Source organism: Miniopterus schreibersii (assembly GCF_964146895.1).
Source record: "Miniopterus schreibersii genome assembly, chromosome: 1".
Taxonomy (NCBI): Eukaryota; Metazoa; Chordata; class Mammalia; order Chiroptera; family Miniopteridae; genus Miniopterus; species Miniopterus schreibersii.
In genome coordinates, this window is record NC_138101.1 from 67,510,832 (window position 1) to 67,524,423 (window position 13,592).

A 13,592-nucleotide genomic window follows, 5' to 3' on the forward strand; every position below is an offset into this window, starting at 1 on the left:
AGATGAATTAGTGAATATACAAAATATTAAGAAAAAAATTAAAGCATCATCATAATCACCAGTACAATACAATGGACAGAGAAGTCAGTGATTCTTAATCTTTTTTTAGAACATGAACCCTTCCACACTATATCAGAAAAATACATTTACATCTACATGCATACAAAATTTATCATAAGGAACATTCAGATTCCCTGAAGCCTGTTTATGAATTACTGAGATGTTCATCTATTTTAAACAAAGACTGTCTAATTTATATACCTAAAATTTAGATAAACTATGAATCAGGGGGATCTTTGCTCATTTACTATAGACCAATTATAGAGATTTGATTCGTAAACTTTCTTGAGTTTGGTAAAATGGCCAAGTTGGAAATGTACCCATTATTTGTTCTAAGAATGCTTTTCATTCAATAGTATTGTCAATATACAAAGGAAGAAGCCCTGATGTTTATATAAGCTTCTTTAAAACTATGTTTTCTCATCAAAACACCAGCAAATTCTACGAATATTTCAACAGTTCACACACCATATGTTCAATTAAAACACCAGTTCTAAGTAGTCAGAAAGTTGAGAATCCACTTTTACATTTCCTATAAAACTCTGCACAAAATTTTCACTCCCCCCCAATCCTCTTTCTTTTGACACAAAGATCTATTCAGTGATTATTTGACTTCACCAATGTTTTATCATTTCTTTTTCCTCAAGACAAATTTATAAAGCATCCTCTATTGTGAAACTGCACTTGTGGAGGAAATACCAATATAACAATCATTTAGATTCAGTGAGGTTTAAGGACAACTTTTGAGAATACTCTTAAAGTAATTAAACAGCTACACTACCCAAATTCTTGAATTTTCTTAAACTCTTTCTACTTTGACATCTTTTTTCCCAAAAGGAATAGGAAATGAGACAAAATAAAATCAACCTGCTCTTTTTGATAGGTTAGTATTTCTACTGTTTCAACCCTTAATAATTCATTGTTTTTAATACAGAAAATTACTTATTGAGAATAACATTTCTTATCACACACCAGAATCAAACTTTAAATTGCCTTCCTCTTATCCTGCAAGTAAGAACCAATGGCTTCACCTGGTCATTTACTATTTTGGAGCCTTAGAGTTTCTATAGAAGTAAAACTGTAAGTGAACTCACTCACTTGGATATCTTGGTTTAAAAAAAAAAAAATAGTTTTTATTCGACTCTTCTGTTTCACTTTGCGTATAGGGATTTGGCCTGAGAGCAGAAACTCACTGAAGTGGGCGTTAGGACAATTGGTTGTGTTTCAAGTTCTGCTCATAAAAATTGCATGGCCTTGGCCAAATCACCTGACTGCTCTGGGCCTCCCTTTCCTCAAATAAAAAATGAAAATGCTGGATTGATTACTAAGACTCCTGTCATCACTAAAATTCTACGGCTGTACAAGAGGAATAAAAATTCTTAAATTTTGAAATGAATGAGAGTAAAAGCATGACAAAATTGTACCAGTTGTACAAAATGACAATAAAGCTTCCCTAGACATGTGCCCCGGTGTCCCAAAGCAATTGTTTTCACAGAGGACCTGTATTTGTGGACCAACCACTTATGAAGGTGGAAGCATGGATGATGTTGCCACACTGTGTGCAGCTAAGAAACCTCACTATACACTGAAAGGATGGACTTGACACAATAAAGAAGCCAAAATTGGGTGCCAGTGGTTATTAATAATATTTGGCAAACTTCTCCTTTGATGGAAATAAAGAGATAAAAAATATTCTAGGTCTAGAAGAGATTTAAATACACACACACACACACACACGGGCAACCTCCAACAAGATGATATAATCATTAATTAGAAGAAACAGATGTGGGAGCGTAAGCAGAACATGAATGACACCAAGCAGCTAAAAGGGAGACTTACCAGATTCTCCTCTTCGGCCCCTCTTACCTCGTTTCCCTGGAGGGCCTGAAATACAAAGAATGATTTATTTTTAATTTTTGGCCCTGAAATGGCTAATAAATAATTTATACATATTTTATCACTGGTTTTAACTAAGAACATCAAGAAAGGGACCAGATATTTGTAGAGGCCACACTGTCTTTGATATTTCAACATAACTCTCCAGCTTCCTTTAGCTGTAAAAGTTGCACTAGATCTCTCACCATCCAGTGTTACTTAGGAACACTAATGACCTGAGATTCTGTTCATCCTGCCCGGATGTCATCAATAAAGAAAGACTTTGCTAAGCAAACTGGTGGTGTTGAGTTTCATATTTCTTAGGAAAAGTTCTTTTCTAAAGGTTTTGGTATAATTAGTAATTAAAAGTACTAAGTACAAATGAGTGGTTTCTCTTCCGTTAGATCCATCATGATTCTCTTAAAAAAATATTTAGTTGACAGTTAGTTAAATGTATATATTAGTAATAAAAACCTTATGAATATTTCTATTTTATTACATGTGAATTTTCATATATTGGAATTTCTCTAATTGAGGACCAGCTGAGTTAAAATCACAACCCTTTTAATTGGAAAGTGTTTACACAGTAACTTATAGGTCTCATTTTACTAAGGGGCTAGCTCATTATTACCATTCAACAAATACTTAATCTTTATGATGATCCCATTTTAAAAGTGGAGAAAAAACTTTTTTTTTTCAGTGAGTTGCCTACAAAGACCACCAACCTAGTATGTATCAGACTTTAGCACAAGATTCTAGACATTCATGGCTTTCAAACCATTATTCTCAATTATATAATTTCTCCCCTCATTTCCTTGGGTAGGAATAGCTCCCACTAAATTATGGTTCCAGCAAATAGAAGAGAATAATTAGCCCACAATGAGAATTGAGGTCTTGTAATATTTGCTGGAAGAAAGAGGCCAAGGAAAATATAGAACTTCCTGGTTTTAAAGAATGAGCTGCTAAGTTGGACGGATGACTTCCAAATCCTACAAAGTTCAAGACACAAGCAGCACAGGCCCTAGCATCCAGCTGACTCTGAATGTGATCCCGAGCTACCGACTTCCACATGGAAACACTATCATGAGAAATAAAAACATCAGTGGGCCAGTTAGTTTCCTCTCAAGCCTGTACACAGAGTAAGTCCGGCCATTTGTGTTTTGTAAGAGGTTAGAAACAATCAAGCAATAAAATCAGTTGAAAATGTTAGGAGAAGCAGCTTTGTAGCAGAGTCCAAAATTGTCATTAGAAATTTCAGATTTCTTTCTGTATTCTGAAATAAAAAGAGGCTTTAATCATGTTCACGGTGTTTTTGGCAAGATTGGGAGCAGAAGGAGTATCATGTAAACAGATAAATAAACCCAGTGGGACCCCAGTAGGTATAAAAAATATATATTTTTACACACATTCAAACACACATATACATAGATATATACAGGAGTGGGAAAAAGTAGTTTACAGTTGTTCATATGGAAAAAGACATACAGGTTATGATTATTATAATAGCTTTATGAACTCTGTGTTCCACATACTCACAACTGTAACCTACTTTTGCAAACTCCTGTATTGACATATTTTGATATGTAAAATATCCTTAAGGTTAAAATCAGATTTTTTTCTATTACAAAGTCAATTAAGATTTTTTTAATTACAAAATCAATCTAAGAAGTTTTTAGCAACTACAATTTACTTATGATGTCTGTGATCTGCATAGTAGGGGTTACAGGTGATAAATAAGATGTGTATCTGCCCTGAAGAGGCAAAAAAAGTTGAAAAGATTAAAATATAACCATGAAAAATTCACGTAGCATGCTGTGAAGATGGCACAATGAGTTTCACACATGGTCAATTATAAAAAGAAAAAGTGTTTTAGAAGTATTTGTATTCAAAAAGAAATGGAAATGCCTACAGGCAAGAGATGGAGCAGAAATGCAACGTGGAGAACAGGGATAAAACCATGAGCCTTGAGGTTCCAGCTCTACAGGTAGGAATGGGGGCCGCGAATCCTATTCCCACAGAATAAATGCTCAAAGTTCTCTAACCAGAGCCAGACTCACATCTTAAAGTCAGGGACATGGAAATACTGAAGAGCTGCTGAAAAAAAACCTAGGTGTTTGGCTTAAAGGTTGAGGAATACAGACATAATCTCTCAATCAGAAAATGAAGAAAGCATCTGCTGATTTGATACCTAATTCTATGATATCTTCCACATAAATCTGGGACAGGTGTCCTAAAATGACATTTTGAGATAAATATGGTCTAGAAGGATGGGAGGTTAGGTAAAGATAAACATAAAATTTTTAAGTAAGAAAGGGTGAGCACAGTCCTGTCAGAGTGGTTCAGTGGTTGAGCATCAACCTAGGATCCAGGTTCGATTTCCGGTCAGGGCACATGCCCGGGTTGCGGGCTCGATCCCCAGTAGGGTGAGTGCAGGAGGCAGCAGATCAATGACTCTCATCATTGATGTTTCTATCTCTCTCTCTCCCTGTCCCTTCCTCTCTCTGAAATCAATAAAAATATTTTTTTTTTTAAAAAAGTGTGAGCACAAAGGAAAGAAAGTCAGACAGAGAAAACTACACACACACACACACACACACACCACAAAACAAACAAGCAAATAAAATAAAAAAATACCTCTCCTATTCATAATGAATATAGAAGCCAAAATTCCAAAAAATGTATGAAGAAATCTAATGCTAAGAAAGACAGCACTCAATAATAAGATCATGAATTCTTTCCAGGTAAAATTAATTAATTTTAAGAAAACATCAGACACAAGTTGGTAGTTAATTAAGCTTTAAGAGCTAAATGAAGAAGTAACATCCATTAAAGGGCAGGATTTTAAATGTAAACAGAGGTTGGGAAAAGAATATGTAGATTTGAAAGAGAACCCTTTAGAAGTCTTGAAAATGAAAAATAGTCATCAAAATAAAAATGGAAAAAGATAAAACAATTAAGTGCTGGCCTGGCCTGGATATGGCTGAAGAAAGAATTAATGTGAAAGATGCAGAACGCAGCCCAGGGACATAGGTCCAATATCTATCACCAACTTTATCTATCTATCACCTATCTATCACCTATCTATCTATCACCTATCTATCACCTATCTATCTATCACCTATCTATCACCTATCTATCTATCATCTATCTATCTATCTATCATCTATCATCATCTATCTACAATAGTCTGAATGTTTGTGTATCTGCAAATTCACATGTTGAAATTCTAACCCCTGAAGATGATGGTATTAGGAGGTGGGGCTTTCAGGAAGGGCTTAAGTCATGAGGCTGGAGCTCTCATAAATAGGATTAGTGCCTTACAAGTGACCCTGTAGAGATTTCTAGCCCCTTCCACTATGTGAAGACACACTGGGAAGGCGCCAGTTATGAACCAGGAAGAGGGCTCTCAGGAGAAGGCAACCATAATGGCTCCTTGATCTTAGACTGCCCAGCCTCCAGAACAGAAAGAAATAAATTAAATTTCTGTTGTTTATAAGTCACCCAGTATTTTGTTAAAGCAGCCCAAACGGACTGACTCTATCTATGTATCTATCTATGTTAAGAAACAAAATTTTACTTATATCAATAAAAGAACCCAAAAGAAATTACAGAGAAGCCTTTTTGTAAAAGATAATAGATAAGATTTTCCAGAATTGAATACAAGAGTCCTAAGACTGAATTTATACTCTAAGAGGCAAGTTAAAATAAATCAAAATTAAGCACATGGAAGAAGAAACTTAGGAACATTGGAGGATAAAGATAAAATGCTAGGAACTACCAGAGGAAAAATTACAGTAGGAAATGTTTAGACTGATTGCTGTCTCACCATAACAAGATGCCACAGGGCCCTTGATTTTTATAACAAGTCTTAGAGCCTATAATTATATTTGTTTATTGGAATTAGTTTTTAATAGTATAATTTGTTAGCTAAAAACAATAGATGGCAAAAATATTTTAAAATAGTTGGAAGTAAACTTTAAAAACTGATATTTAAAAGAAATCAGCTTATGAAAAAAAAGATCAAAAAAGCAAAAAAGTTTTTTTTTTAAAGAAACCAAAAACAAAGTTAGAATATTTCTGAACATGTCCGCCTCAAATATCCAATGAGAAGGCTTAGAGAAATGAATCAAATGCTGGGGGAAACCTGCTTATTATACTGAGAATTGAAAAAATAGAATCCAAGGAAAGTAAAGATATTTGGCAAGACAAATATCTATTAAATACGACAAGGTTTTACAAAGAATTTCATCATATTTGAGAGCGAGAAAAATGAAGCTAAACTAAGTTATGAGAAGATGGGAATCTAAACTCTATTGGATTGACAAAGAAAATATTAGATTTGAGAAGAGCATGCTATAATTACTATAGAAAACAGGATTGGAGTAGGCATTATACTGAGTTTAAGGAACTAATAAATTATACAAAACTTTCAGTAAGACATAGATAAAATCTTGCTTACAAAAGAATAAAGAGAAGTTTGGAAGAAGTCTACCGTGCAAATGAGACAATTTGATATTGCTTCTGAATTTAAGAGTATAAGTAATAAAAATGATATGGATGGAATAAATTTGACAATGGACAGCTGGCAGATCACCAGAGTGAGAAGACGAAGTAACAGAAAAGACAAATGATGGCCGTTTCCCAGACAAAACTGATGTTAACAGTAGTTGAAAAAGCGGCCATTTCCATTCCAAACTGAGGGATGAGGTATCGGCCAAACATGAGCTGTAAGAACAAATACAGAAGCTGGAACCTGACTGTTATTTACTGAATTTGGCCAGATCCTTGCGGCAGAAATTGTCAGTAAATTCTATCAGCAGAAAGACATGACTCTGCAAAAGAAATTGGTTCATGAACATGAATGGGAAGAGAAAAAGCAGAAGCTATCAGCAACAGAGGAAGCAAAGCCTTACAAGCAGAGATTTCATGAAATGGAGAATGAATTATAGAAAATAGAGGAGGGCTATAAAAACAGATTGCTCTTTATAAGAAATTTAATGATAACTGGTACCGTTCATGCTTCAGAAAGTTTTTGCTTGAAAGGCGATGAAAACTGTCAGCCTGAGATAGAAATTGGTAAAAATTAGCCATAATGGTAATTCTTTAAAGACATGTCAAAAAACCCCATGCGGACAGATCAAGGTCATTTAATCACATCATAGCAAGGTGTCGTAAGCTAAGTCAGTTCCTTTGGCCCACAACAAATATTGCTGGAGCACTCTGCTCCTCACTAATGATGAACCTACCTGTGATAAGGCTCTTCTCTAAGGTTAGATATGTGCCTAGAAACAAACATATGCCTGTATATGGGCCTTCCTGTGGTCTTGGGGGGTGGGGGGTTATTGAAGGTATCTGGAATACCTTTATCTGGTCTATCAGATAAATTACTTGCCAATTTTACTCCAATTACTTGGATCTGTTCACTCTTCTCCATTCCTACTAGTATTTCAAGCTGAGCTTAAACATAACCTTTCTGGGTACTCAGCCTTTGAAAAAAAGGAAATTCAGTGATTTGAAACAACATGGATGGCCCTGGAGGACAGTATGCTAAGTGAAATAAGCCAGGTACAGAAAGACAAACACTGTAATGATCTCATTTATAACTGGAATCAAAAATAGTCAAACCCACAGAAACAGAGAGTAGAATGGTCATGCCAGGAAATAGAGGGGGAGAGGGAAATGGTGAGGTGATGAACAAAGGGTACAAAGTTTTAGTTATACAAGATAGATTAATTCTGGGTATCTGCCATGTAGTATTGTACCTATACCTAATGACACTATATTATATATTTAAATTTTTTGAAGAGGGTAGATCTTATGTTAAGCATTCTACCACAAAATAATTAATAATAATAATAATAATAGTAATAGGGACAGGAGGAAACTTTGGGAGAGGATGAATATGTCTATGGCCATGATAATGGTGATGGTTTCACAGATGTATACTTACCCCAAACTCATCCAGCTGCAAACATTAAATATATACAGCTTTTTAAATGTCATATATCAATAAAGTAGTTTTAAATAAAAGGAACAAAGGGAAGGCTCTAACCTGTGTCATTATGCTTATGTATGTTGTCATAAAAACCTGAGAACAGGGAGAAATGTAGCCATCTCATTACAGAAATGACCTCATGGTCACTAATGACACAGGTCATTAGGGAATTAATTCCTGACTGAATTTCCATGAAAGGAGGTAATGAATGCATGTAAAAGCACAAAGTTGGCCCAGCCGGGCATGGCTCAGCGGTTGAGCATTGACCTAGGATCCAGGCGATCGGGGTTCGATTCCCAGTCAGGGCACATGCCCGGGTTGCAGGCTCGATCCCCAGTTGGGAGGCGTGCGGGAGGAAGCCGATCAATGACTCTCTCATCAATGATGTCTCTCTCTCTCTCTCCCTCCCTTTTCCTCTCTCTGAAATCAATAAAGATATATTTAAAAAAAAAAAAAAAAGCGCAAAGTTGGAGCTCCATAAATATTAGCCCCCTCTTTTGCTTTATTTACATTTTTATATTTAGTCATTGAGTGATCAAAATATACTTGAATATTCAATAAGAAATGCTGAATATGTATGTGAATAAAATTGTGAGAGATTAACAATACCTCCTAATTGTAATACTCAAAAAGGCAATTTAGTATAAGGAAGAGAACATGGGGCAAAGAGTTAAAAGGTTTTCACTAGGGACAAAGAGTTAAAAGGGTTTCACTACTGTGTAAATTGAGCTAACCTCCAATTAACCTCTTCGATTTTAGTCTGCTAAGGATCTGGTAAACAGCACTAACTCTACCACATTTATATGATTTTTTTTATTGTGAGGATGAAAACTGTAGAGGGCCATATACATATGTTAATGAAATGTTCCTTTCTTTTTATTAATCACTGCAAACTTATTAACTATATTCATGTTATATTACTATCATCTTTGTCAGTAAAAGTCATAAAGGTTCTAATCAACTTGACACACCCTAAAAAAAGCTGAAACGTCTTAGTAGCTTCATCTCCAGAGGCATAGAGATTCTTTAAAGCCATTAGAGAAAATACCATGAAATACCTCTAACACAGTATATACTCTAAAAAGCAAATACTCTGATGCAGAATTCTGAAGGCAAAGGAAAGAGCAGGAGGCTGAGCTTGCGGTCAGAGAGATAAGGAGTGAATCAGAAGCAGCGAGCAGGTGGAGAAGCCCCATGGGCAGACGCATGCTGAGGTGGGGAGGCCTAGCGGAGAAATGTGAGCAAACCCAGGCCAATCCCTCCACCCCAGCGGACCCCAGGAATAGGTCTCCAACAGCTGCAGATGGCTCTAGGGAGGGAGGAACCTGTCTGGGCACAGAGGAGACACGAATCATCCTTTCTGAACCATCCTCCCAGTCCTCCAGCTACTTTCAGCAGACTAAACCAGGTTTACCTTCAGATCTCCTGGATTAACCTCACAAGTAGGCACAGATTAATTTCAGAGCCCGCCCCAAAGTCCCCGCACCTGCTTGCTTGCTGAGTGCCTGGAATTCTTTCAATATAGACCAAAGCCTTTCATTCCACAATTAGAAGCAAAAAGCTTATCCAGTATAGCCAATAACTGGTAGAAGGAGAATATTAGCTAAAATTTCTTTTCTCCCTCCTCACAAAATATCTGGACTACAGCATACCCAGGAGGTGACAACAGCCCAGAGGTTTTCATACTGTGCCTCACACTGGACCCTCAGAGCAGCTCCAAGTTGTCATACTGAATTGCAACCGTTTGCAGCAAAAGTTCGTTGGCTAGAAACAAGTTTATAAATCTGTGATTCCCATTTCTGCCGATGTAAAGCTGAGGTGAAAACAACCTGCTGAAGGTGCCACACAGCAGACGCGAGCTTCCTGCTTCCAAGCTCAGCGCACTCTAACTGCCTCTGCTTCTTGGAGGCACACTCCATAGCCTGAGAGACTGGGCACAACCAGCACACATTTTCCAAACTGCTGCATTTTATCAAGAGCCTGCCTCGTATGTTTATAACATGGCTACTTAGGCAGATGTCTTATTATTACCTGTTAGTCTCCCACTAGACTGTGAGCTTCTAAGGGGAGGAATTCTCTCGTTCATTCTTGTGTCTCTAGCAACTGGCACAGGGTTTGCCACTTGATGAACCTTTGAAGGAATACTGCCTTGTGGGCTATTTGAAGCATGCCAACATTATTTCATACCATGTTGATTTTTAAAAGAAATAACTTTTTTTTAATTCAAGAGATTTATTTCCCAAGATATTTTAAATCAACATGTCCTCCACTATACTTAATACAGGCCTGCTGGTTTTAAACATCTTTTATTAGTGTGTTTTTGTTTTAAATTTCTTTGTTTCTAATCTTCACGGAATGTCAGTTTATAAAAGAAAGTTAATCATAATAAATAATAGGTATTAATTTTACAATAGCCACGCTCCAAAACTCTCACTAGAGAGTATTAGCAGATATACGGTATTTATTTTATAGGCAATGAGTTCAATTGAAAAGTTGTGAAAGTATTTCTCCCTTTTATTACACAAGAGACATACTAACTAATGTTTCAGGGATTCTATTGTTACATGTTATTAGAGTAATAAAAAATATAAAAATTGATTGTTAGAAAAAAATAATCCATTACTATTTTAGTTATAAACCACAAAAATAAAGTTGCTAAATTTTTATTTTCATGCTCTAGCCAGGCCATATCATAACTTTAATAAGGCTATAAATATCTACAATGTACTTACTCCCTAATATCAGTAATTAGAGTTGTTTTGTCAAATTTCTAGAGGGGATTTAAAAAGTGAAATAAAAATGCCAAATCTTTAAGTTGATGAATACTTTTCATAAGTATGCTTGTTTTCTAGCTTTTATATGAGAATTCTTTGACAATTCTGAATAAAACTTATGAAACATAAAGTAGGTGCAGAAATTGTGTTCACTGAATGGGAATAAAACAACATGACTCATGGAAGGTATTTTAAAAAGCCCCCTTCAGTGGCTAATTAATATGAGCGTATTAACAGTGTACACATTAGGCCACCTAAGCCCACTTGGTGGATATGTATGTGTGCACTGGTTTAAATGCAAAATGCAATGCTTCCTTGGGGTGATAGTCAAAATGGTCTGAAAGCCACTAGTTTAGAAGAAACTGGACTAATTACCTCAAAATTTACTTCTCATTAGGAGAGTACTTAAGCGACAAGTCATGACGTTCTGGCAATTTATTTTCAGCTTTCTCATAAAATACACCTTTCTCATAAAATACTGTTTGACCTATTTAAATATTTTTCCAATTTTAGCAATTTCTATGATAATTTTTTAAATAAATAAACACAAGAAGGTTACACCAGAATTATGGTTAATCTAATTTTCAACAATACTTGATCATTAGAGTTATTTTCAATTGGTTCAATTTCTGTTCCTTGTGGGAAAAGGCCAATGGGCCAAAATTGCCTTGTAACCCTTCTTCCAGTTACCTCAGTGTAAGTTCTGTTTCAGCTGGTGCTAAGTTTAAATAAAGCATTTCAAGTTTACCCAAGTATTAATCCATATTTGCAAATTTCAAAACTAGGGGAAAATGACCAGATTTACAAGACAATTGGAGACTCACAGGAACATACTGGAAAACCACTGGCCTTAAACAATAAAAGAAAGGGATTTCCAAGCCACAAAAAAACATTTCTGGGCTTTATGTAGATGGTTTACTTCCAAAAATGGAATTCCAGCAAATGAAGAATTTTCCTTGTTGCTGTTTTCAATATTTAGATAAATATAGTAGAACATTCAACAGAAACTGTTCGAGACTACACATAGCTTGGTGTTGCAGTGTGTCCCCTTTAACAAGATCTGATGTGGTACTAGAATGTTTTACCCTGTGATCCTACAGGAGATTTGTCATGACATCTTTTTTTAATTCCTATTTGCAGAGGAGCAAGATGTCAGAGAGTAGTGGTTGAAAAATAGGAAAGGTGTGTTTCTTTGTGAGATTATATGCTATATAACAATAATGGCTATTATACATACAATGTAATATATTAACCTTTAAAAAAAAGTTTAGTTCCCAAGCTTGCAGAAAAATTTTAATGAGCTCTCTAGATTCCACATTTCCAAAAGAATGTAGAGTGGTAAAAAGATCTTTTAAAGATAAACAGAATTTTTAAAGTAACAGAAAAAAAAAAAAAAGATAATAGTTGAATACAGTTTGTCACATGCTCAATAAATTAAGTAATATTAATTCTTAATTTATCCAAGATTGAGACAATCTTTCTTATGGAAAATGGAAAAAAAAAAAAAGTGGGCTAATGGAAACTGGGATTTGTTTTCATTAGTGGCTTTGCAATGTTGCAAGCTTTTGCCAAATTGCTGATGGATGAATGGTTCATGGTAGCAGCCCAGACACCATTTACGCGTAAACGACCCACATTTCTTTAGGCTAGTGTTAAATGAATTACTGAGTATGTCTATTGCCTAAATTAGTCACCAGTAGGAAAAATAATCATAACAGAAGTGATTTAAAACTAAAAATCAGTTTTAAGCGAAAAGCTGAAATGAACCCCAGAACAGGAGTGGGAGCGCTTCAGAGGGAAAGGGTAACAAGGATGTCCAGACGTGATGAAACAAGCGTGGAGGCGGAGTGCACTGCGGCAGTCAGAGCCGAGGGCTGGGATACGGCTGTTTGTGGGAGCTGGCGAACCTGAGGACCACACAGTGTCACGGGCAAAACAATACATAAAAAACACTTGGACATAATACAAGAGATAATGATGACAGTCAATATTTATGAGTGTTCACCACCCATCTGGCATTTGGTAAGTCCCGTCCATGCATCGCTTCACTATTTATACCAGCTGTGTGATCACAATACAGTTTTGGAAGGTGATGATTAGAGTGGTTAAGGGACTTGCTCAACATTACACATCTAGAAAGTGATAGGTTAGGGATTTATACCCATCTAGTCTGACTCCTGAATTGCAAATTCTACAACTAAAGAGTTGGCATTTATTGAACACACTATGGATCACTATATTTTCTGATACAAACACACATTAAGGAAAAGAGGAGCTTTAAATAAATTTAGAAAGAATAAGTTCATACGAATGTCTGAAGACTTCTGTTTACAATTCTAGTTTATAGGCTTATTTTTGGCTTTCATTTTAAATGTAAAATAATCATGAGAAATTACAAGCCAAAAATTAATAGAGCTAAAAACAAATGATTCTCTCTTCACTCACTCAAAACACCCACAGTTAATTCAGGGGGATGCGATTAGGAAATATTTATGTACAGGCTCCGTTAATATACTCTTACCCCACGTATGCCAGCTTTAAAATTTTATTGTTGGTAAGGACACTTGACATGAGATCTATTCTCTTAACAAAATTTTAAGTTTACAATAGAGTTTTGCAAACTAGAGCACACACACCAATGTTAACAAGTCTGTTATATATAAGTTTATAATGAGACAAATAAAAATACTGATCTTTCAGAAATGAGGAACAGGGTCTGTCTTGCTCAGTGTTATGTTCTCAGTGCCTGGTACGTAATTAAATGTTAGCTAATGGACGACTATTTATTAAACAGCTGAAACAATAACACTTTTGCAGTATTTCTTCTGGTTAGAAAATAAAAAGCCAGCAGAGTGCAATTCTTGAAGGCAGTCATACATACGTTTAAA

The 13,592-nt window shown here is 35.6% G+C and overlaps 1 protein-coding gene across 1 annotated transcript in view; it reads right to left on the bottom strand.

Annotated features, from left to right (window-relative positions):
- Positions 1–13,592, bottom strand: part of COL25A1 (collagen type XXV alpha 1 chain) — a 440,867-nt gene that overhangs the window by 204,389 nt on the left and 222,886 nt on the right. The window contains exon 3 of the mRNA XM_081131694.1: positions 1,900–1,944. Within this exon, the coding sequence (XP_080987820.1) occupies positions 1,900–1,944 (45 nt within the window). The remainder of the gene's footprint in view (positions 1–1,899; positions 1,945–13,592) is intronic.